At 43.6% G+C, this 25,672-nt stretch overlaps 2 protein-coding genes and 1 long non-coding RNA gene across 3 annotated transcripts; 2 read left to right on the top strand and 1 right to left on the bottom strand.

Annotated features, from left to right (window-relative positions):
* Nucleotides 1–1,276: 1,276 nt before the first annotated feature.
* LOC136767337 (GTPase IMAP family member 9-like) lies at nucleotides 1,277–6,060 on the bottom strand. Its single transcript, XM_066721106.1, has 2 exons — nucleotides 6,003–6,060; nucleotides 1,277–2,025 (listed from the first exon to the last, which is right to left on the bottom strand). Exons 1-2 carry the CDS (start codon nucleotides 6,058–6,060, stop codon nucleotides 1,277–1,279), a joined length of 807 nt encoding a protein of 268 aa, XP_066577203.1.
* Nucleotides 6,061–9,626: 3,566 nt separating this feature from the next.
* On the top strand, nucleotides 9,627–13,280 carry LOC136767338 (uncharacterized). Its single transcript, XM_066721107.1, has 5 exons — nucleotides 9,627–10,437; nucleotides 11,306–11,551; nucleotides 11,882–12,829; nucleotides 13,007–13,106; nucleotides 13,177–13,280. Exons 1-5 carry the CDS (start codon nucleotides 10,165–10,167, stop codon nucleotides 13,278–13,280), a joined length of 1,671 nt encoding a protein of 556 aa, XP_066577204.1. The 5' UTR covers nucleotides 9,627–10,164.
* A 3,053-nt stretch (nucleotides 13,281–16,333) lies between these two features.
* LOC136767970 (uncharacterized) lies at nucleotides 16,334–18,138 on the top strand. The gene is made up of 4 exons (XR_010821917.1): nucleotides 16,334–16,521; nucleotides 17,191–17,328; nucleotides 17,472–17,549; nucleotides 17,665–18,138. It is a non-coding gene; the product is annotated as an uncharacterized LOC136767970 (long non-coding RNA).
* The last annotated feature ends 7,534 nt before the right edge of the window (nucleotides 18,139–25,672 follow it).

Consider the following 25,672-nt stretch of genomic DNA (forward strand, 5'->3'; position numbering starts at 1 on the left):
AAACTGGTGAATCAATTCTTGGGACAAAGCAAAGAAACATCAACACAAAAGTGAATGAAAAGGAAAACTATCAATAATATCTAAATATATGTGTCAATTAAAGTCCTGCACACTGCTGCTGCTCCCTCTCCCAGTCTCTCCATGATCCCTCTGCAGCACTTTAATACTGTCCACAGAGCTGCTGACCACGGAGGGAAACAGGTGGCCAGATCTGTGGGAGATCTTGGCAACAGATCCATTAAAGAAAAACGTGTGGCAACCATCCACCAATGAAGAACAGACATACATAAAAATCAAGTGAATAAACAACCATTTTATTATGATTTTTATTATTATTATTTATTTCTTAGCAGACGCCCTTGTCCACGGTGACTTATCAGAGCAATACAAAGTGTAATAATACAGAGCAAATCAAGGCATAATACATTTTACAAATTTACAATTAACGCAAGTGTATAAGAAATATATAGTAAACAATATATAAGGTCTTACATCCTAGAATGAAAAAGCTGATGAGTGCACACAAGATGTTAAGTCAAAGTTAAGAGCCAAGAATATAAGCAATAAACAATAAAAAATGAATATTATAGAATATAAGTTATGACTATGAGCTATTGGCAATTCCTGTGACAGTAGTAACAGTCAGTCCCAGAACGTGTCTAGTTAGTTCTACAAGGCTGCTGCTATAACTGTGTCAGTCTAGATGTGTCATTTACATGCAAATCGACCCCAAACAATTAAAGTCTCTGCAAACAGGTGCAAATCTTTCTGTGTGAATGTATGCAGCTCCCCCTTATGTGAGAGGATTCCTTCTGTCGGTTCTCCTGCTCAGACACTTTACTGTATGCAGCAACCTGCTGCACTCAGAGCTGCTGCCATGGCGGGGGCCGCTTCAGCTACTGTAGCTACAAAAGGGGCCAGTTCAGTTGCTGACAGCATGCCTCCCAAGGTGACACCCAGTCCTGCTCCTGTAGCTCCTGCCCCAGCTGCCGCCCCTGCTGTGCCAACCACTGCAGCCCCAATGCCCACCCCCGATGTCAGCAACACTAATCCTCCCACTGCCAGGATCACCTTTGTTAGGAACTCGATGGAATTCTCTGCTTTTTCTGTCGCCTTGTCACAGTATCGGTCATCGATTTCCTTCAGCTTGCAGGTTATTCATCTCTTCTGTCAGCTCTCTTAAATTCCGTGATATGACCCGCTTCTCCGCTATCTGCACTTGTCTCTGTAAAGTCATTCTCTTTTGAAACTCATTCCATTCGGCCTCATACTGTTGTCATACAATGTCTTTCTCCCTTTCGATTGTGTCTCTGCACTTGACAAGATAATCCTCCTGGAACTCAGACAAAGCTTTTTCTGCCATTTGAAAGGCGTGATTAGTGTAGTAGCGGTTTCCATTCTGTGCAACCATGTTGTCTATCATTTTGATGAGCTGCAATACTTGACCCTGATCCTGCATTTTCTTGTTATTAAAGGCAACATACCTCCCTCCAAATTGTACAATGAAGTTTTGGATTTTCTGGTCCTGTTTCTTAATGAAATCTTGAATTGGCTTGCCATCCAAATCATCTGCGTGGGTGAAGAGGACAATTGTGTAGTCTGCAGCATGTTCTTTGAAAAGCTCCTGGATTTTTTCCACTGACTTTCTTTCCTCTTCTGTGAATCGGCCCAGCTGTAACACCATGACAATAGCATGGGGCCCCGGTGAAGACATGGTGATGCACCTCATGATCTCCTTATTGATCATTTCTTCAGAAGTATGTGTGTCAAACAGCCCCGGGGTGTCAACCACTGAAACTCTTCTCCCATTGACCATGCCTTTAATCTTCTCGCACCCCTTTGTTACCGAGGTCATGCTCATCTCAGACTCAAACACGGTTTTCCCAAAGATTGTGTTTCCACTGGCACTTTTTCCAGACCCTGTTTTTCCAACCAAAACAATCCTCAGCTCTTCTTGATGGACCTTTCCCACCGTGTTGCGGGAAGCAGGAAGTGAGCCCTCGAAGTCATATTGCCCACCTTGCTCTGGGGAAAAAACAGACAAGAGATCTCACCTTTCTTGTTACGACCACAAAAGCGCTCACCACTAAGAATGCAGAGCCGCACGCATCGTAAACATAAATAAACAAAGCCAAAAAGCAGATGATCTATAATATGGCAGGGCGGAAGGGGAGTAAAAGAAACAAATAAAGGGGTTGCATTACTCACCGCCCTGCCATGGGAAGCCAAAAAGAAGAGACAGAATGTTTTTAAAGGGAGAACAAAGAAAACAAAACACAGAAACTCCAAACAAAGCAAACAATCACACACAGACGAAGCGTGTTTGAGGGAGCTTTCCTTAGTGCAAGAACTTGGAGACTTTATAGGTCCGGTGATGTCACATCCATCGTCATCAGGGGTAGTGCACCAGGAACTCCACCCACAATAATCTCCTCAAGGCAATAATGAGAGGGGGGCATAACAGCCCCAGCCATAAGACATTACATAATCCGTCAAAATACAGGATTAATGAATGTTAAAAAGGTGTAAAAAGTACAGGGCATGTCATTGTTCCATCAGGACAAGACACATCAGGAGGTCATCGGCCCAACCAAGAAGCAAAACCCCAGCAGGGCAGGTGCAGAAGGAACAGTCTTGGCACCGTTTTGGGTTCTGACCGCAGCCAAAAATATGACAATGTCCAAAACAATAAATCAAAATCAAACTGCACCCGCTCAAGTAGATTTCAGATTGCTTAATTGCAAAATCGAATACTAGGACTAAAACAAATAACTCAATCATTTCTCTGATGCTTGTCAAATGTCTTGGAAAAGAAGCAGACAGGATGCTCAACCCCACATGAAAATACCCCCCTGAAAATACACGCATGACATAAATTTGGGGATTGGGGAAAAATGACACTGTTTGAAGGGATAGTGTGTTAATCTTTTCACGTCTGTTCAACCTGAAACGTACATTTCGATGTGGATAAATCGTTGCCAAAACCAGTTTGAATAGCAGTTCAAGATTTCAACCACGAAACGACATTGAAACTGTAGCGTTATGTTGGGTGTATTTGGATAAGAGCATTTGGGCTCTGAGCTGAAGCACTGATCTAAAGAAGACCTCTCCCTCCCCCAAAGTTATCAGATTTCCTTAGCTCATCAGCTTGGAACTGGTTTACATCAAAGTGACAGTTTTGGGGAGGATGGCACCAAGAATGGGCCGAATAGGTTGGAATCCTGCTATGAGATGTCTGGAGAAAGGGGCCTGTAGGTGATAAAAAACTCTTTGAAGTGGACAAGAGCCGAAATCCCGACATAGAGCTACGAACCCAGGCCAACGGGCATTTCCAAAAGATGGCATGGATTGACATCAGTCATAAATCAAGCCCCCCTCCAATAGGACACTGGGGGCTGAAACCGAAATCCAATCTCTAGAACTCAAGAACCAATCACCTATCGATCTGACAGACTATAAGGAACAGCGGACATTCTTTCTCTCTCTCTCCCTCTCTCTCTCTCTCTCTCTCACCTGAACCAGTAACTCGCTGCCACAGCTCAACCTGTAGCTCTGTTGCCAGAACCGGAACCAGAAACCAACCAAGTCTTTGCCGGCAACAGAAGAGTTAAACTGGGAGAAGGAGATTGAGCCGTACGAAGAATTCTTTTAAAGGACTTTATTAAATAAAGAACTTTACAGACTGTGCTGCCCGCCTGTGCCCACCTGATCAGTGGAGTTTTACAGCTGGACAATTGACTAAGCTGACTGTATACGAAAGTGTCTGTCATTTAAATAGCTATTTGAGTCTTAAGAAACTTGACCCTTGGAACAAACAGGGCCCTGCTTTCCTCAAAGACTTTGTCTTCAAGTAACTACGGTGGAACCCCTGCTTACAAAGAAGATTTTGTGCACAACCTTGGAGCCTTCAAACCAGTGGAAAATCTGTTTGGAAAAGACTCTACATTCGCGAAACCCCAACTTCCAGGTGCATCGACTGAGTGGAAGTTCTTGGACAAAGCCGAACCGGACTGCCTTTGTTCCAACCACACGGACCTCGTGCCGTGTGCTGTTATCTGAGCCCGAAGCCAGAGAGGCCTCTCTGCGACGAAGTTCAGATAAGTTTAACAGTTTGGCGTTCATGATTCATGACATTTGAGAAATCAATTAGAAATGTTATTCTGTGATTCATAACTCTAGAATGTGTAATATCATTTAGTTTTCTTAAATATAAATGTGTGTTGCATTAAACTGTTTTGTTGATAATTTTAGAAATAAAATCTGTCAACGCCGAGAAATATCTTCTCATTCCTGTTTAACTGTTTAGTCTGAAATTGACACAAGTTAATAGACATTAGATTATTGGTGGCCCTGCCTATCCTTAATCATTGAATAATAATCAGTTAAGGGAAATTGTGGTAACAAGTAATGATAGGATCTTTCTCGGCACCTAAACGTAAATGAGACTGATATATATATAACGAGAAGTTACCGGACATAAATACTAACCTGCCTAGTTATTTAATGTCTGACTAATAATACTAACGAGAGACTCACCTTCGTCTTACTAAGCGGTATTGTAGTCAATGTGTTTATAACCTTTTTTGGTTAACGATTTGTGTTATCATATGCGATCCCATGGTCTTTGATTTGGTCACGGAAGTGATTTGTCTTTGATTTGTTGATCTAGAGTTGAATTTTAATTAGTTTTTCCCTTTTGTATAATTAGTGTAGTGCTACATTTAGTCTTTGTTTTGAATAAATTTGACAATTTATATCTTTGGAATTGGTGTCTGCGTCCAATTATTACAGAAATTGAGTTCTACAAGATTTCAGGATTCGTGATAAGGTGATACTATAAATTCACTTCTTTAATTGAAATTTATAAGTGTACCTTATGCTACAACACGATGTTGAGTGCCCGCTGGGTTATCAGGACCCGTATGGGACTATTATTATTATTATTATTATTATTATTATTATTATTATTATTATTATTATTTCTTGGCAGACACCCTTATCAAGGGCGACTTATAACATAAGTGCAATACAAAGTGCACATTTTTTTGAATATTTAAAATATATGGGATTTTTGTCTTCATATATTATAGCCTGTATGTATTTCTTTCACATGTGGAACATATATTGTAGAAATCAGCCTCTACAACCGTGTATTTGCAATCTATAAAATCAAAATATGCATAACAGATTAAAAAATACGGAGCCAATTTGGGCATATGAGAAGCAGGAGCACATATTGTAAGTCACCCTGGATAAGGGTGTCAGCTAAGAAATCACGTAATAATAATAATAATAATAATAATAATAATAATAATAATAATAATAATAATAATAAAAGTTGTGTTGTTCGTGTGCGTGTCTCACAGGCAGCACCTCCTCCTCAGACTAAGTTTCGTTTTTCCAAGAAGACGTTGGCAAAACGCCCGTCACTGCAGTTCAGACAGGCTGTTTGTCAGTCAACACCAACTTCAACCCGGACACGGCGCTCACACTGAAGAGGAGACACGAAACTGCGCAAAAGTGTGACAGCAAACATTTCCACATCTGTGACTGAAATTAATTAACAAAAAAACTCGGCTGTTTTCCCGGGGTGAAAAACTGTACGTGGTCATATTGCAATCACCCCTCAAAAGCACAGAAAAGGCATTTTAATAATGATGATGATGATGATGATGATGATAACAATAATACAAGCCTGATAGTGATGATGATGACACGCACCTTGTCCCTGGCCGCGGTGCCCTGCTGCCCATGCCATGGCTCTGTCTGCGGCTCGCAGGTGTGTTACTGTCCTCAAACTGCGAGATCTGTGGCACTGCTGACACACTGCGACCTTTTCTTCCCTTTGCTAGTGTGTGAGGACAATTGCCTAATGTCGATTTACTTTTGAAACCCGACGGCTGCTGAACTGAACTCTTCACTGGTCCCAAAACCAGCAGCACCACCCCACCCCCAGAGCCAGCCTGGGACACCTCCAGCCCGCCCCTCACACAGCCGCTCACTTGTTTCCTCCTCCACCCTCTTTGAAGCCAGCAGGGGCTTCGTCTGCCTTAACTGCATATCACCCAGCCCTGTATTGAACTCGGGGGGTGGGCGGGAGCACCCTTGTGTCAGTGGTGTGCCTGGTGTCCCTGAGAAATCCCTGGGTGCTCCTCATCTTTTCCTTAATTAATTCTAGATTAATTCTAGCCTTGCTCTTTCAGCCTCAGCTGCCATTGCTCCGATATGGCCTGCAATACTCTGCTCATCCTCTCCCAAGTCACTGGCCTCTCCTCTTGACTGTAATTAAAAAAATGAACAAAACATTTATCGTTTCAATTTTCAGCTTCCACATGCTCATTCCATTCAAAATATCATGTAATAACAATGCCATGTAGCATACGTACGACTAGCCTGCAAGTTCGCTTGAGTGTCACTGGCTCATGGCTGCATGATTACCGCTTTCGACCTGATCCGGCCACTTTGAATTTATTTTTCATTTTTTGCACTTCTATTTCATTTACAAGAGGCTGTCTCTCCTTCTTACATTTATTTTTTAAAGATTCATGAAGTGCATCCTATTAGAGAAAATAAATACATAAAAATGCAGTAGATTACAAGTTCATTGTTTCAATGAACAAAAACAAGAAATTTAACTTTAAGCATTTTACCTACTAAGGATTATAAGAACATAAGAAAGTTTAAAACCGAGAGGAGGCCATTCGACCCATCGTGCTCGTTTGGTGTCCATTAATAATTAAGTGATCAAGGATCCTATCCAGTCTATCCTATCCTATCGCTGGGGAGTTGGTTCAGATTGTGACGCCTCTCTGTGTGAAGAAGTGTCTCCTGTTTTCTGTCTTGAATGCTTTGAAGCCCAGTTTCCATTTGTGTCCCCGGGTGCGTGTGTCCCTGCTGATCTGGAAAAGCTCCTCTGGTTTGATGTGGTCGATGCCTTTCATGATTTTGAAGACTTGGATCAAGTCCCCACGTAGTCTCCTCTGTTCCAGGGTGAAAAGGTTCAAGTCCTCAGTCTCTCAGTAGGACATTCCCTTCAGACCTGGAATAAGTCTGGTTGCTCTCCTCTGAACTGCCTCTAGAGCAGCGATATCTTTCTTGAAGTGTGGAGCCCAGAACTGTCCACAGTATCCAGATGAGCTCTAACTAGTGCATTGTACAGTCTTAACATTACTTCCCTTGTTCTCAATTCTGCACTTTTGACAATATACCCTAACACTCTGTTTGCCTTTTTTATTGCTTCCCCAAATTGTTTGGATGGAGAAAGTGAGGAGTCCACATAGACTCCTAGGTCTTTCTCATGCGTTACTTCATGTAGATCTGTACCCCCCATAGTGTAATTATAGTGGACATTTTTATTACCTGCATGTCTTACCTTGCACTTGTCCACATTGAATTTCATCTGCCAGGTGTCATCCCACAACTGAATATTATCTAAGTCCCTCTGAATAACCTGTGCTGCTGAGATTGTATCTGCTGAGCCACCTATTTTAGTATCATCTTAATCATTAATATAGATTAACTAATACCATTAATATAGATTTAGAAAAAGCACAGGCCCCTCACTCCAGTTAGAAGCAATTCCTCTAATCGACACTTTCTGTTTCCTATCTCCAAGAATATGCTTTTCATTAAGATGCTCCTCTATTTTCTGTCTAATCATTTTTTCCAACATTTCACAAGTGATGCATGTGAGACTGATTGGTCTGTAATTTCCTGGCTCAGTCTTTAAAATAATTTCCCTCATTTCTTGAAGTATCATTGGAAATATACCATCTAGCCCAGGTAGGGATGCACGATATTGGATTTTTGCAGATATTCGATATCCTGATATTTTCATACCAATGTGCCTATTGGCACATGCTGATATATATGAAGAGAACACCAAGTCTCTCCTGTACTAGAATTAACCTGTTACTCTTATTGTGATGGCCTACTTGTTGTAGATACAGACATAAAACATTTCCTTTGATTCTACCCTTAATGTATCCTTTTACAAAATGTAGACATTCACTCATGAAAAATAAGGAAATCATTTCAACTTGGACTAGATGTAAAATATGCCACATTTATTTTTTAAGTATCATTTTCAAATAAAAATGTAAATCTCATCCCACTTGAACAGGTTGATATGAGACAATTCTGACAAAGCAGTTGACATAGTACAGAAAAACACATTGTTCTCAAGTGCACAAAATAAACGCAGCTGTAGTCCTGTAGACCTAAAACTTCAGTCCTTAGGACCCACTTTAACATATACTGAATGAGGCCTAAAAAAACTTCAGCTGACTAGTAGGCCTATTGGTTCTACTTAAAACTGTAAAAACTTAAACCAAGCTCCATATGCCCTTTTCTGTGAGCCACTAACAGCACTGTCTAAATGGGCCTGGTTGTCTTTCCTGGGAATTGTGGCTTCACCCAGGTATGTGTGGACCTACAAAGTATCAGAAATAGCAGCTACTTTCAGTTTTTAGGCCAATTCAGATCAGTCGATTGGAATAATGTAAAGATAACCCAGCACTGCTCAATCACTTCACCCTATTACACAGATTAATTGATTAACAGTAGTATGTATCTGGTCTTATTCCAGAAGTTCATGCGATAGTTAAACCCCCTCTTATTATGGACAAAGACTAGTACTTGATTGTGTTCATGACTCAGAATAAAGTATTGATGGAGGATATTATGGTACAAGCCTAAATTCAGTTTTTTATGTAATGCCCTAAAATACCAAAGTATTTCATCTTTTGTACTTGACTGAATTAACTGAATGCACATGATGCCTACAAAAGGGTCTTAAACTACTAAAATAAAATAAGCTGAATCATTCAATCTATATATTATGAAAGATGGTCATTTAGTTTATATTTTAGATATATTACACGTTCCTTACACATTTATATCACATCCCTCGTTTCATGTTTGTCTGAAACAGCAGTGATGTGCTTTCATTCTTGTAATGTGATTCTTATTTTGCGCTTTTAGCTCTTAAACACCAGTGATATTTAAATTGCCGATTTCGACTCCTGCCTATGTCAACACACAATCTAAAATGTCAGCTGGAAAAGGCTTTACATTAATCCTTTACTCATAAGGAAAACAATAATACAAATCAAATAAGAATCTTGTACAGGAGCCGCACGGTATTTATATAAAAAACATCTAGTAAGTAGTAATCAGTGGTGTATTTATATACGTGACAAACACAACTGAATAGACGACTGTGGTGCATTTCCTACAAATATATTGTTTGACATAATACGACCCAGTACATGTGCTTGAGGATTGATTGCTTCCACATAGTAACACCGTCGCTGTCTTTCTGCTTTGACAGCAAGTCTATGGTCTTGCCAAGTCCTGCAAAAAATAGTCAGAAATATGAACAAACACAAGTACTACCGTAAATACGTAAACAGTGAGTACATTGTACTCAGAGGTGGTGCTAGAGTCTCTGGGGCCCCATGTACAACCATTGATGGGGGCATCCCAAGACGGGGGGGGTGCTAACGAAGTTTTCACTGGTGGGGGGGGGGTACTGACGGAGTTTTATCCAGTGTTGGGGGGGGCATCTTTGGGGGCCCCCTTCCAGCTCGGGGCCCCATGCAATTGCGTGGTTTGCGTGTTGGGAAAACATGTTACTGGTTGTACTTGCTTTAATTGTAAGGTCATTACTGGGTGTGTGGGGCGTGTGTCCATCACTGGCTCCACTTCGACTAACTGCAGATGCAGAAACGGATACACGTTTCTTAAACCGCACTCTAATGATGGATTTAATATATTCTCACACACACACACAGTCAAAGCCATCATCTGTACAAACACCACATACTGCAGGCACGTAATTGGCCCAGCTAAAATGAAAGGGTATCTTTATAGATACGATATCGCAGGACTGCCGCAAGGGCTGCTGGGATTGTGGAAGAGGAAGAGGCCTGTATTGTTGACCACGCCCCTTTATCATAAGCGGGACGATATCGCACTGTGACGTCACAACGATGCCCACAACATACGCTTAGCTTATGAGCTGCCGGTTACCCTGACACTCAGTCTGTCTAGAGCATCTGACACGTTCACATCGCTCGTCTATCAGCCGCGTACAGATGGGCAGCAACAACTCAAAGACTGCGGTGAGTTTTTCCTCCATGGCGGCGAGTCGCTTTCTCCCTCATGAGGCCAGTGATGGTGTGTGACGTGTGTCTGTCCTCCTTCCCGCAGAGCCGCGGTGCCTCTTCCGCCGCGGAGCTGTTCCGCTGCTCGCTGTGCTCGGGCTTCGTCGCGCCGCCCATGATGCAGTGCCGGGCCGGGCATCTCCTGTGCGCACCCTGCCGCAAGAGCTGGAGATGCCGCTGGAGCTGCCCCACCTGCCGCGGCCTGCTGAAGCCGCCGATGCGCAACACGGCCCTGGAGCAGGTGGCGTCCACGATCGGCCTTTCCTCCGAGGTGAGTCCCCGGTCTGGCGGGTCCTGTATGCAGTGAAGACCCGGCCTGTGTGTGTAGTTTCTATTGACACAGTCTGGACCGTGTGATCTGTGGGAATTAGCGCCACTGAAGCGTCATTCGTGTGCGCCGCCCCTGCGAGGGTTAAAGGCTTCACAGCGGACACGGAGACGAGGTCAGAGTTCAACAAGCTGTCGCTTGATACTATAATGTGATCAATATATTCAAATAAACACCAAGACAGTATGACGTCGCGCAGACGCATCGTATAAAGAGACAGAGCTGAGAGTCAGTTGCACACCTTCCTGGCTGCAGTTAAGCTGCGTGTGATGATCAGTAGATGGTGTCTGGGCACATTAATGCTCAATTCAGATAACTTGAGTGTATGCAGGCGAGTTGTTTAATGCTAAATGAACTGCTATATTGTTGTATGTTTGCGCTCGGTAATTGAGTACTGATGTTTCACAAGACAAACAGCAAGTCTTTCTGTTGTTGCTTTTTTGTGCAAAATCTCGATGTCTCGGGGCCACAATTACCTCTTGAACCCCCTCCTGTGAAACACTAGTTACCTATACATGCTATACATACTGTATACCCTGTACAATATAGTTTTTCATATGCCATACTTTTTGTTTGTATTTTTACTATTTGTGTGCGTGTGTGCATATAAACATACACATATACCTACACAAGCAGACACTATCAGTATTTATTTATTGATTACTAATATCTGAGTGTGGTGGGGTGGGGGGTGCTGTCAGGCACTTGGGTGGGGGAGGCAGTGTTCAATTCCCTTAACTGATGAGCCCTTTTCCTCCTCCGTTCGATATTGGATGTTTTCTCTAAGTGTTTTTTTCCTGTGTCTTATCAGTCCTGTAGTGCTGACATCACCACCGCCATATCCACCCACGGGGAAGAGCTGGCGGCCCTGTTCGTGTGTCCGGTGTGTTTCGAGTACGTGCAGCCGCCCATGCTGCAGTGCCGGGCCGGACACCTGCTCTGCAATGAGTGCCGGCCGAGGGTGAGCAGCTGCCCGTGCTGCCGCAAGCCGCTGGCGCCGAAGTGCAGGAACGTGGCCATGGAGACGCTGGCCGCCATGGTGCCGTTCCCCTCCGAGGTGAGTCCCTCCCGTGACAGGCTGCCCCACTCGAGGGTCAACCACAACAGTCCCCCAAAACTAACTGCCCCGCCCCATCACACAGCACTGACTCACACAACACCCCACGGTCCCTCCACAGCACAGTCCAGATCGTTGCGGTACCGAGTGTGTCAGTGCGTTAGCCAGTGTGTTAATGATCCTGGGCTGCTGTAGTGAGGGTGTGCGAGTGTGTTGCTGCCTCTGCTAGTGAGATGTTCATGGTACTGTGCTGCTCTGGTGAAGTGTGTGTTTGTGTTCATGTGCTCCGAGTGTGTACTGATGTGTTGTGTGTGTTTATTGACTTTCCAGCCTGACGCCCTGGGAGACGACTTCATTGCAGCTTTTGGAGGGGCTCAGACCGCAGAGCAGCTCCCGGCTCCCAGCACAGATGATCTGGTGGTCCAGGAGCCGCGGTTCCTCTCCTACCTGCGGCACTCTGGACTTGATGACGGACGCAGCTCTGACCCTCACGACGTGGTCCTGCTGCTCCTGAGCTGCGTACTGTGGCAGCTGTGCCCCCTGTGCGATGCAGACCGGGAGCAGCTCCACAGGTGGGTATCGCTGGAGAGCCAGCTGGTGGAGCAGGCGCTGCGTCTGGTGGAGGGGTCGCCGGACCGCGACGACATCTACCTGAGGCTGAGGGAGGGGCCGACCCCCCACTCTCACACCAAACCCTTGTATGATGTTGTCACTCCTGCTCTGCGGGAGCTGCGGCGGCTTCTTCCCCTGGACCTCAGTCTGGATGCCCTATCTGAGAGCCAGGACCTACAGCTAAGCATGGCCAGCGTGGTGGTGCGGAACCTGCTGCGCTACGGCAACCCCTATGGGGGCAGACGGGTGCGTCACCTTGTGGCGCTGCGGCATCTTCGTCACGGCCAGGATGCCCTCCCCTCCACCTCCTCCAGTGTGCCGCGTGTGGCCCAGGCCCCGGCCCCAGCGGAGGGTGTGGACGCCGGGCTGCTCCACGGACTCGTTCCAGAGCTGCGCAGCCCCGAGAGCGGCGGCCCACAAGAGCACAGAGGGGCCAGGGAGCGGCAGGCCAGCGCCCAGACAGCACCCAGTGATGTCGGGGACAAGAGGGCGTCTCTGCCCGTGGTGCTGGAGCCGCTGAGCGCCAGTCTGCCCTCCCTCATGCCTGCAGGGGCCCTGGAGCCGAGCAACACGGAGGCGCCCACTGCGGCCGCAAACCCCTCCAGGTGGCAGAGGGTCCACAGCATCTTCGCTCGGCTCCTGGCCGCCGTCTCCCAGATGCGCTGGGTGAGGGGGGTGAGGGCATGATCCCGCAGGCCTGGAGTCAGGCCTGTCTGCGTTTGCTGCCTTGTGTCCCAGGTGAGTTTTAAGGTCTGAATGAGGGATCGCACCACCTGCGGCCTGATGGGGATGCTGTCAGTGACCCCCCGGACTTGAAGGCGGCCTGGATTGCCCACCCTGTAGGAGCGCCGTGAGCCAGAGGAGACCCCAGTCGAGAAGGACCCTCATGACGAGGCTTGCGTGACCTGGGAGGCATCTGAGAGGGACACGCAAACCAGCAAAGGTGAAACAAGCTGGGGGGTGGGACGGTGGGGCCGGTCAAGGCTGGAGACCCCCTGTCTGCCCCTCCCAAGCAATCCAGAAACGTGCCTCAAAATGCAGGTCTGAACTGGCTCTGAAGCAAAACCTGAGCATCCAGAGCACACCCCAGCAGAGGCTGAGGGCCGGGGGCCAGTGAGCAAAGTAAGTGTCTGCCGTCGATGCCGGTTCCACTGTAACAATGTTTTAATTGAACTGCGCAGAGAGGACAGGGGGTCCCGAGGTGACGATCGGGTGGGTTTCTCCTCAGGTGGCCACCGTCGTTCCCATGACGAGTAAACATGGACATGAACTGGACTGCTGTTGCCCACCCCCCGGTGAGAAGACCCTCACAAGGAGATGCACGCCAGCGGTGGGAACATGACACGTGTCACACCTCCAGCACGAGACCCAAAGTGCACAAAGTGTGTAAATAAACGTGTGTAAACTAAAACCACAAAGTTTCCACTGGAGTCCCTTTCTTAAATGCAGAGCTGTTTCTATCCCCTACCCTACCGTTACCACCCCAAGTGGCTGATTAAAGGGGATAAGAGGAACGTAACATAAAACACACAAATGCAGTAGTGGGAAAGTGAAGGGAGTGCAAAAACCAACACAATATCAATAAGATATATTTATAAGAAGGGTTTCTTTACAATGGGGAGGGGAGTATATACAAGTATGTACAGTATACAAAAACACGTGATGATAATGATACAAATAATGAACAAATATACAGAGGAAAACACCCTGGGCGGTGTTGGCTAACACTGAAACAAAACAAAACTTATCTAAGCTAGTCTAAAAGAGTAAACCACTACCTGACTTGTATTTGTAGGACGACCCTAACTAGCTACACTAACTAAACTATTTAAACCTAACAACTAGTACAGAGGGGTGATCACCGTCCCTACCTAAATACCTAATGTGCTAGACAACATACATCCCTATGTGTAACCGTGTAAACCCATGGGTATCTCACCTATCTACCCGTTCTCCCCTGAACAGAAAACAATTAACAGAATACAATGTGAAGGGAAACAAAACAGAAGAAAACGGGGTATTTACACAAGGAAAAACAATCAATCGCAAAGGTATTTTACACAAACAGACAGGGTAGCAACATGAAATGGCGTTACAATCGGTAGTGTCCCGAAATGGAGGAATGACGGGGTGTTTAAGCAGTAGTTGGAGACATCTGATTGGACAGGAACAGCACGGAACAGCGGAGTTGAGTGACGGGGACGAGAGTCAATCACAGCGGGACACCTGTGTACAATAGGGATAGGAGAACAGACACAGAGCACACGCACGTAACACCTACCAAAAAATAATAAATAAATCTAATATATTTTCAATGATTTATCATTTATTTTCATAAATGATCACAGTGATCAGTTTTCAGAGCATTTCAGAAACCACAAGGTGGAATAGAACATCTACGACTGAGAGCTGGAGCATTTGATACAGTTCTAGACACCACACCCCTTTCCAGGGCAATGTTTTGGAGCTTCAAATCTAAATCAGGGGTTGGAAGCAAGACAGACACGTGAAACAGAGAGGAGGCCATTCGACCCATCTTTGCCAAGGATCACGTCTGCTGAATCCAACTTTTATCTGTGTGTGGATTATTCCCAATAAGTCAGACTGATGAACCAGAAGTATGTGAAGATAGAAGTTTATTGCGATACAAGCAGCTGTTGGAAGGATGTGATCACGGGCGGTCTCTATGATAGCAGATCCTTAAAGGCACTTTACACACACACACACATTTACATGATATAGTACATGACGCGACAGACTCTCTTCCCATCTCCTCAGACATGTAAGTTTCTCTAGGACATACTACAGCATTACAGACCTTGTTGCTGGGCAGACATGGAATTTGTCCGATATAATAACTCAACACAGAGAGCAGTTTGACAGTTTGACAGTTTCTCTTGAGAACCACAGAGAAAAACAACTCCTTGTATGGTACAGACAGTCTGGATACTTTCTTCCTAGTTTTATATTCATCTTAAGAACCTGGGCTCTACCCCACAGGGACAGTGGAAGCCCAATCCATCTTTAAAGGTCGTCCCGTACAGTTTTAAGAATTTGTGGCCCATTGAGACTAAATATTGAAGTTAGAGGGGATTTAATAATGATCCCAAGACATTTCATTCTGTTCGGTTTCCAAGTGAAAGGAGTATTTTTCAGGTCACTACGATGTGTATGGGAATTTAGTGGCATTGCCTCCGATTTACTCCAGTTCATTTCAATGTGAAGGATCTGAGAGTGTCAGTAATATGCTCAGAAAAAAACAGAAACGTCCCTTTTTTAGGACACTGTATTTTAAAGATAATTTTGTAAAAATCCAAATAACTTTACAGATCTTTATTGTAAAGGGTTTAAACAATGTTTTCCATGCTTGTTCAATGAACCATAAACAATGAATGAACATGCACCTGTGGAACGGTTGTTAAGACACTAACAGCTTACAGACGGTAGGCAATTAAGGTCACAGTTATAAAAACTTAGGACACTAAAGAGACCTTTCTACTGACTCTGAGAAACACCAGAAGAAAGATGCCCAGGGTCCCTGCTCATGTGCATGACCGAGCCTTAGACATGCTGCAAGGAGGCATGAGGACTGCAGATGTGGCCAGGGCAATAAACTGCAATGTCCGTACTGTGAGACGCCTAAGACAGCGCTACAGAAGACAGGAAGGACAGCTGATCATCCTCGCAGTGGCAGACCACATGCAACAACACCTGCACAGGATCGGTACATCCGAATATCACACCTGCGGGACAGGTACAGGACGGCAACAACAACTGCCCGAGTTACACCAGGAACGCACAATCCCTCCATCAGTGCTCAGACTGTGCGCAATAGGCCGAGAGAGGCTGGACTGAGGGCTTGTAGGCCTGTTGTAAGGCAGGTCCTTACAGACATCACCAGCAACAACGTTAAGTCAACAGCCAGGCCAGAAGGTAGTTTGACCCCTGTTTGTTATTTTTGACGAGCATCTTGGAGAAGATAACAAACAGAATGATTGAGTGTCTGCTCCTTAATCCTTGTATTGGCCCATGGACTCTGTCCTCTAATAATATATTCTGCTTAGCAAGCTTTTAAGATAACATAATAATGACTTATTAATAGTAACCAGATCTTTGTTTTCTGTGTATAAAAAGCTTTGACTGTTAAAATGAAGGCAGAGCAGCTTTGGGATCTTCTTGATTCACTGTTCCTCTCCACGCTGCATGTATTAAAGGCTTTGCAGCTAACGCTGCAACCTGATTGAAGATGATTGTTCTTCCACATTACATGGCGACGAGGATGGGATCGCTGACCCTGACGGAGAGGACCGGAGTGGCCAGACCAGTGACCAGCAGAGCCGCGGCGGCAGAATAATAAGGTAAGGGAGCCTTTTAAAATCCCCACTGCGGTGCTTTGCTTTCACTGGTCTGCTCGCCTGGTCCTCTGACGATCAGGTAACGCGATCTATATTTTAATTCAACATTGTTGCTTGCCTTACATCAAGTACTTGGGGCAGGAATTGTTTTCGTGTTTTTTTTTTCTCCAAGCTTGACTGTGTTTTCCCGCTTGTAGGGGTTACCATAGCTAATGCTTTTGAAAAAAAAAAGTTTTTTATAACTCCTAAAAATGAAAAAATAAAAATAAAAAACTATAGAAGTGTCTTTTTTTAGTGAAACTGCTTTAAATGAAAAATAACTTAGGCCATGAAGAAATAGGACTGTGTTTCCCTATTCGGGGTTCCCAAAAATAAAAGTTCGTCTGTGTGTTTGTAAAACTGCAGCGTAGGTTTGACCTACTAGTAAAAGAAAAAAAAGACTAAAGCCGAATGCCCCAAAGACAAATACATAAAGCAGTTTTCAGTATTAGTAAAAGTCCTCAAGATACTGAAGGAAAACTAATAGATAAGTAATAATACATAAGGCCTGAATACACCGTCTGTGACGTAAGTAACCATTGTTATATTGTACAAGAGAGGGGACAAACATCAGAGTGACTTTTTTGAATGCTTTGTTAGAATTCTTATGATGTTGGTTCTTCTCTGGTTAAGATTTTGGGGAGGACTTTGACATCAACGTGAATGCTGCTCTGCAAGTGATGGCCACCAACATCATTAGGCTGGCGCCAGGTGGGATTCACAGTGGGCTTTTATCCAGCCTGCGTGGGAATAACAAGGCAAACCGAGAAGGTACAGTATATCACATTCCCCTCATTTAACCCTATCAAATACATTATCAACTTACAATGATCCTGTTTACAAAGCTTTCCACATCCTGGCTCCCTCCTCTGCTGATGGAGTTCGTTACTTGATTGTCTAATCTGATATTTCAGATCTGGAGAGGAATGCAGCCCTGATTATTCTCCCCTCGTTGTTCAGAGCACTCAAAGCTCCTCTTCTACCAAAATGAGGTAATTGAGTCTTCTTGCGTCATGCATTTCATAAGGTACTCCAGTCAATTCCAATTATTTTGTCAAGCAATGTTTGTATGTAACAGGAATTACCTTACACTTCTCCATTCTATAGGAACCAACAAGTCCAACCCCAACCATTATTCTCCATGGCTCAACAAATCCCCTCCAAGCAGGAAGAGCCCGTATCAAGACGGATGGAGTCACCATATTGACTGCAGAGATGGACTTGGCATGGGCCATGGAGTGTCTTTTTGGGGTCTGCTTTCTATTCAGTGTGGAGTACCCCAAACCCATTTCACACAGTGTGATTTTCATGGAACACTTGATGTTCAGACTGGCACCCAACAGCAACAATAGGCTGCCCATCCCAGCACTTAATGTCTAATCAATAGGCAGTGTAGGAAGAGTGACATTTCTATGATTTAGGGCATTTTGGCCACTGGCACTGCTGACATTATTTAAAATCATTACATGAACTAGGCATGTGTTTGTTTGTTTTCTATATGTATATTCTCCACTAATGTAGGCCCGTTGGCACTCTTATTGTGATCTCTTCATCCTCTTGTTTTTGCTGTGGTCAATACAGACAATTTGAAACCATTTGATGTCTCTCTCCTGAATCTATAGGCCAGACATTATACATGCTATGAAAGATTACAATATCTGTGAGTTATAGAGAATTGATTTGTTTATCAATATATAATGGACTATCTATAATTTTAATTAATTTTAAAACCATTAATTATAATGTTTAATCATTCATATTCAAGGAACCCCCAAAAGGTTATCAATTAACCCCTAAAAGGTTCTATGTAGAGCCTTTTGGTTTTGTTTTGTTTCAATGAACCCTACAAAATTGTTCTATATAGAACCTTTAGGGGGTTCCAAATATGAAGAAAACAACATTTTCGGTTCTATATAGAACCATTTCTTCTAAGAGTGTAACAATACATTTTAGTTCTTGAATGTTGTGACCATGTTCTCTGAAGTGATGGGCTACAGGGGAAGTTATGTCTCTTCTGTTGTTTTGATATTGCTCCTGTTACTGTGTGTCTGTGCCACAGTTCAACTCAAAAGAACAGGCTTTGATAAGAACAAGTTTAAGCCAGCAGGTTTGGATTAATACATCATATGTAGCCCTGATATTAGAAATCATGCAGACCTCGAGATTGCTCATGCTGGACCATGGGCGTCGCTAGACTCCTTTTACTGGGGCGCGTGCCCCAGTATATATCTGCTGTGCCCCAGTAAAATCTCAAGTTTGAGTTTTAACAGTTTACTTTATTTGTCAGTGCATTCATTTAGATTGATAATATCTCTGCATGTTTACTTTTCCCAGTACTTGTTGCAGTGCGGGAGTAGTGGGTTAAGCAAGGGAAGTGTGTGTAGTGCAGGGGTATCAATAGGCAGCCCCAATCCGGGCCGCCAGACACTTTTGAATGGACCGCAAGAATAATTTGAATGAACTTATTATCATGATTTATTTTTTGTAATGTATGTCGCACTCAGTGCTTGTTATTGTGTGGAACCCAGTACCAGCCCTTGCTGGTTATAGCCGTTAGGATGTGATGTATTAATAGGGGATAGGGGATAGAGCTCGGTACCGGTCTGGACTGGGGCAGCAGCGGCACTTTATACTCGTCACAAACACAGCTATTCGGCTTGTTTTCCTGATTTCTATAAAGAAACCGTTAAACTGCGGATCGTTTGATGTGTGGACGTATTTCATCCTAGTGTCCAAAATATAAAAGTGCACACACCTAGAAACTGCCACGTCAGCGGCGGACAGCGGATTTCAATGCAGACGCGGGTTTCAGCAGCGACACATCACAGCTGAGCTCCTCACCCGTTTCAGTCAGACCCACCGACACAGATCTGAGGCTGAGCAGCAGCAGGAACCGCGTCGATGTGAGATTGTTCGCTGGTGATCTGTGGTTGTGAAGCAAATATCTGTTTGAGTCCAAATCTGACTGATTTCGTGTAGATTTTGACGTGTTTTTCGACTTCGAAATGACTCCGAATCGCGCATTTCAGGTCTCCACTTGTCAAAATCTTCTGGGGGACCCCCACATCCCCCGTTCCCACCCCACACCCTCAATCGTCTTTCCCTCATTTTTCAACATTAGTTTTGTGCAGTGCACAGTGGGACAGAGGGTAGAATGCTAAAGACTTCAATCTAATAAGACACTAAATGCTTGAAAGCGTCTATTATGTTTATCTATATGCCTCCAATAATCTTTAACAAATTAACATGAAAAGTGGTCTGAACCCGTTTTAATACTAATATTTACATTCATTTCAACGTTTTTATTTTTGTACTTCGTCAAATGAATGTACTAAATATAAGCAACGGGGTGTATTACTAATTCACAGAATTGTGTGTGTGTTGGAAAGGGTCATTTGAAGGAGTGACCCCCAACCCCCCCATGTCTGGACCTTAACTATACCTTGACCAAGTAATTTGGACCCTGACACAAAATAATTGACTACCTCTGGTATATTGCATTGTGTTGCACAATTCTTGCACGCAGCAGGCTTTCAAGAAAAAAAAGCGATATGAGTAATGGGGGGCCTGTGCCCCAGTAGAGCTTTATGTCTAGCAACACCCCTGTGCTGGACCATATATGGCTTTTCTATTAGTGGTCAAGCAGAAAGCAGCGAGATGTACACTGATCATAGGACAGCATGCGGTTCTTGTCATCTCTCTTGTCCTGCCCGCATAACAATGCTTGAACTTCTTACTTTGTGAAAACTATTCCATTGGGACTGCCTCACGGTTGGTCATCGCTGCAGCATCTCGTAATAAATCAGTTTCGATTTACTTTTAATCTCTCTCTCCAGATTATTTCATTCTTCACCCATTATTGGAAGTTACCCATCACCTCACCTCAACTTTCCTTTGGAATTTAATCTTGATCATGTTGCAAACCTGGGTCTCTGGATCAATACCTTGATCAGTCACCTGTTGTTCATTCCATCCACGGAAAGCAATGTACATTTTACTCAGGGATGGATTTAGATGTTGATGTGCCCTGGGCACAGATGTCCCAAAGGCTCCTCTGGCACCACATTTTTCCACAGCAGTGTTGCACCTGTATGCCCCATCATACAGGATTTACAATAACAATAATAAGTGGGGAGAATGCACACAATATTCTGTTTCACACCACACATTGCCTCATTTATATCTCACCAATATCTATCAACATCTAAGCAGTGTCATGTGGATAAACAAGCAGCAATATCATCATCAAAGGCATATAGCTTAGAAAAAATGGTTTTACCTTAGCTGAGGGGTATCTTTCTTGCTTTCCTTCTAGAAAACTCTTCCACAACGTCATCAAAATCCAGTTCCCTCACCAGTTCACATTCAATGGCCATTATAGACAGCGAGTTGAGATACCCTTGGCACATTTTGGTTCTTAGTTCATTTTTGACTTTTGCCATGAGAGAAAATGAACGCTCTCCTTCACAGTTGCTGACTGGTAGTGTAAGGAAAAGCCTATTGGCAACATACACATTGGGGGAAAACCGATGGCAGTCCATAATCCATCATTGTTTTGAGCATCTTTGATGGTGATCTATCCAGCTCCATTGAAATGAAAGATCTGAACTGAATCAGCTCATCAGCAGGACAGCTGTTCAAATCACCAGGGTAAGCAGAGGAAAGGTTATGGCCTCCTGTAATAATGTTGCTGTCTGACTGAGTCTGGCATGAATAGAACACCAAAAAGACTATCCGTGTGTTTATAGACATCCAGTCTGTGATCAAGGCAGTTGACAAGATTATCAATAGTAACATTAAATGTGTCCACTTGAAATGTACGACTTCTACTAAAGCCTTCATCACCATCTGTGGTCTCATCCGCAAAAGTTTTTATTTTCTTGATTTGTTGGATGTCATCCTTATAGGTATGACATACACCTAGCACACTTAAGGTGCCCCTCTTATAGTGGTTAAATAGTTCTCGCTGTGCTGATACAAACTCACGCAATGATTCAAGCAACCGCACCGCTGTCAGAAGGTCCGTATCACTGTTTTGTAGACATTAACTGGTCGAGTGGAATGTTTCGAGTATAGTATTCCAGAACTGCCCCATAAATGCAGTTTCTAGTTTGTCCATCATTGCACACAGTCCCGATGCTTCGTTGCGTGCTTCTCGTTTTTCAGACTCATCTGCAGCTATACTGTTTAAGGCCTCTCTTATATTACTATAATTTTTGCAAAGAGCTTTGACTGACTCAGTCCTACAGCTCCACTGAGTATTAGACAAATGTTTGAGTGTTAAGTTTGTATTTTTGAATACTGTTCCCCATCGGCGAGTAGATGCAGAACAAAATGAATACAGTGACTGTAACAGATTAAAGTACTTTCCGACCTCTGGGCTACTGCTGTGTGCTGTATACACCTACTAAATTCAATGAGTGAGCAGCACATGGTACGTAATGGATCAATGGATTTATGCGTTTTAAGTGAGCCCGCAGTCCATTGTATCTGCCTGACATATTGCTCGCTTTATCGTACGATTGGCCTCTACAGTATAATATGTCCAAGCCAAGATCGTTTACCATTTTAATGATGTGATCACACACACTCTCACCTGTGTGACTTGAAATGGGCTCAAAAGCTATGAATCATTCGATCATATTCCCTTTCTCATTTACGAATCTGAAGATGAATGTTAACTGGTCTACATGGGACAAATCAACGATGACTGAAAAATATTTTGCATCCTTTAATTCATTCGCAATTACTTGTTTAGTTTTTTTCTCCCATTACTTCATTAAACACCTCACATATAGTAGAGGACAAATAAGATACATTTCCACTTCCTTTCTGGCTGCGCGTTTTAATATGCTCTGATAGAAATGGGTCAAATTGAGATATTAGTTCAAAAATTCCTAGAAGTTACCATTGTGAGGCAAACCTAAGAGCTCGTCATCCCCCTTGAACGCCAGTCATCTTTTGGTTAAAAACTTTATCACAGCCACCACATGCTTCAGTACCTCTCTCCAGTATTCCGTCTCTCCAGCAATTTGTTTGACCAGAGCTGAGTCCATGGCCTGAGTGTTCTTAGATCCATGCAATAAGGCCACCATACAAGACATGACCAGGGCTCCTCTCATATTCAGAAATCCGTTCTGGGTGCTTCCAGTCACTGAATCCATCCATAAAGGCATGTCTTTTGGTCGAGAATAGTTTGCATGAAAAGCAGAACACCTGTCCAGTTGATGGAGAGTATGATAGCCACTCTCGTGAAACAATCTGGCCGTTTGGTAAGCGAGTGTGTAATAAATCATTGGTAAGGGAACGAGTCAGACCAGACCACTATCCCTAGGGAAGATGTATATTTTGAGCGTCGGTTGTGGAAAGCAGCAGCCCCTCTGATAATAAGAATACTTCTCACCGAATCCTTGTTTATATTTCCCCTCAATGCTGGAATCTGTAAGTGAAGTCGTGTGTGATGGGATGTTTACCATTTAAATGAGACGGGACATTTCCAAAACGAGTGGTCATCTTTATCTTTCTGACTGTGATCTGACTGCGTAACCTGAGCTTTGGTAATCACAGCTGGGTCAGTATCACTGCTATCACGTTTACTTGTGCTAGCGCCATCTTCACTTGAAGCAACGGCCACATTGTTATCAGTGTTTGCACTGATATTAAAAAAGCTGGAGATTGTTAGTAGCTTTTGTACCAATCCAGCTTCTCTTGCTTCTTTTTAATTTTCTTTTCATTGCTCCATTTGGTTGTGAAATCATTTTTGTTTGTAGTACATTACTTGTCATTTAGCAGATGCTCTTATCCAGGGCAACTTACATTTGTACCCATTTATACAGCTGGGCATTTTACAGGAGCAATCTAAGTGAAGTACCTTTGCTTGAGAGTACAACAGCACTGCCCCACCCGCGATTTGAACCCACAACCTTCAAGATCACGCATGTTTTGGAGCTCCTGTGCGTGGGAGTGCATGGACTGTAGCTGTGTAAGGAGCACTAGAGTCAATGGGTCCCCAGAGGTCTGACGGGAGATGCGTTACTCTGCCTGTCATGAGCTCGTAGGGGGAGAGTTGGGTGCCCTTATTTACAGAGGCTCTGATTTTATAGAATGGCAGGGAGGGCCACAGTCCAGCCCTTACCTGTTGTGAGCAGAGCCTTTGCTAAGCTTTCTTTTATAGTGCGATTTGTTCTTTCCACCAGGCCAGAGCTCTGAGGGTGGTAGGGGATGTGAAACCTCTGTTTCACACCAAGGAGCTGACAGGCCTGTTTCATAATTTTACCCGTGAAATGTGTGCCCTGGTCGAAGTCCATCTGTTGGGGGTCCCTGCTGCAGTGTTAATTTTGGCAGCTCTTTTAGATTTAGTTTTAGTATTACTCTTTTGACTAAAATGCCTGTCATTTTTAGTCACATTTTTGTCATTTCATCTACCATTAGTTTTAGTTAATATTAGTCAACGAAAACTCCTGTCATTTTAGTCAGTGTAATTTTAGTCCACACACATATATATATTTTGTTTTATTATCTCCATTATGTATTATATCTGACTACGAATGTTTACATCAATTAGTTGATAGTTGCAAAACAAACATATTGATTGACTTAATTTGAAATGTATTTGAAATCAAGTCACAAACAGCTTTTGTAAAGAGAGCCCTAACCACTAGTCCACAGTAACCCAACTGTCTTCGCAAGAGTCGTGAAATACTAGCTATTAGCCTACTCAATGATTTTCGCTCACCTATAAATATCCCTCTTCACAGCACAACATTGCTATTTTAAATCATTATTAACTGCAAAGATAATACAATTATGACACAAAATTAAACAATGCTCTGTTACTGACAAAAATATATATTTTGTATATGAAAAATGTATGGGGGGAAATTGAAGCCATGGGGGAAAATGGGGGGAAATATTGCATGGGGGAAAAGTGGGGGGAAAAGGATATGAAACAGGGGGCAAAAGTAAAAACGGGAGATTATTTTCCGCATTGTAAATTCCCCTCAGTGCTCTCGTTAACTACATTGAGCGGTTAATACCACCTCCAGCCAATAGATGGCGCCCGCACTTAGGAGTAACAACGGAAGTAAGAAACAACGGAAATTAATCCAGTTTAAACCAAAACGTTAATTACAACCTCAATTCCAAATGCTCAAATGTTATAATTATCTAAAACTGTTATACAATGTATAATATGTATATATTACTTTGAATGGAATATATATAATATTGTGTTGTATAATTTTGTCTCTCTCTCGCTCTCTCCCTCCCCTCCCCTTGCACAGCCACTTTTCTTTTTTTTGTCTGGTTCCATGTGCAAAACACGTTGAACCACTCTCTCCCCCACAGTCCTTTGCACATCCCAGAATGCTTTGCAGAGGAAACGGTGACGTCGCCCCTGCTGCGTAGCAACCCCACCCTCCAAAGGAGGAAGTGGAAGTAGAGAAGCGAGGGCTGAGCCAATCCACATACACATCCAGGACACTGGCCTCTGCTGATCGGACATTATGCACCTTTTGTTTAGAACTGTATAAAAATGCAAACCTAGAAGATATCTGTAAGAAAAGCTGTTTGAACCCGAGATTGCCTCTCGTTCGCTCTGTTGTTTCTTCCGGGCCAGCCTACAATAAAGACTTCTTTTACATTTGCACCACAACTCCTGTGCTGCTGTTTCCGTCAATTTAAGAGGGTTTCTTCAGTGTGTCACTTAAATAGTCTCTTCCTTTTTCCTGTTCGTGTATATGATGAGGTATGCACAGGAACTTCCTCTTTACAGGGAGACAGAACTCCCAAGGGACCTTCCAACTTTTTGGTAGTCTTCTCTTTTTCAGATTACCGCATACGCAAACTATTGTTATCTTTCAATTTGAGAAATCTACCCAAAGTGGGAGGGGCTACTGTACAACCAAACAGTCGCAAGGGAGGAGGGCAGTGGGGCTTCGACTCGAACCAGCTCTGGATGGGGCCCCATGCTCAGAAGCAAGGACAACAGTCCTAATAATAATAATAATAATAATAATAATAATAATAATAATAATAATAATAATTACTGGGGCAGAGCACAGCTCCTGTGCACTACAGTCCTCCACTACCAGAAGAAGCACTCGTCCTGGCTGGT

This window comes from Amia ocellicauda, chromosome 14 (genome assembly GCF_036373705.1).
Source record: "Amia ocellicauda isolate fAmiCal2 chromosome 14, fAmiCal2.hap1, whole genome shotgun sequence".
In the NCBI taxonomy this organism is placed as follows: Eukaryota; Metazoa; Chordata; class Actinopteri; order Amiiformes; family Amiidae; genus Amia; species Amia ocellicauda.

What these genes read in the sequence shown, in the direction of transcription:
- LOC136767337 (XM_066721106.1), bottom strand. Translation starts at nt 6,060, where the DNA reads ATGCAGTTAAGGCAGACGAAGCCCCTGCTGGCTTCAAAGAGGGTGGAG. An exon ending in GAGGGTGGAGGAGGAAACAA is followed by an intron (nt 2,026 to 6,002) that starts GTGAGCGGCTGT and finishes TTTTTTCCCCAG; the next exon opens with AGCAAGGTGGGCAATATGAC.
- LOC136767338 (XM_066721107.1), top strand. Translation starts at nt 10,165, where the DNA reads ATGAGGCCAGTGATGGTGTGTGACGTGTGTCTGTCCTCCTTCCCGCAG. An exon ending in CGATCGGCCTTTCCTCCGAG is followed by an intron (nt 10,438 to 11,305) that starts GTGAGTCCCCGG and finishes GTGTCTTATCAG; the next exon opens with TCCTGTAGTGCTGACATCAC. An exon ending in GGACACGCAAACCAGCAAAG is followed by an intron (nt 13,107 to 13,176) that starts GTGAAACAAGCT and finishes GCCCCTCCCAAG; the next exon opens with CAATCCAGAAACGTGCCTCA.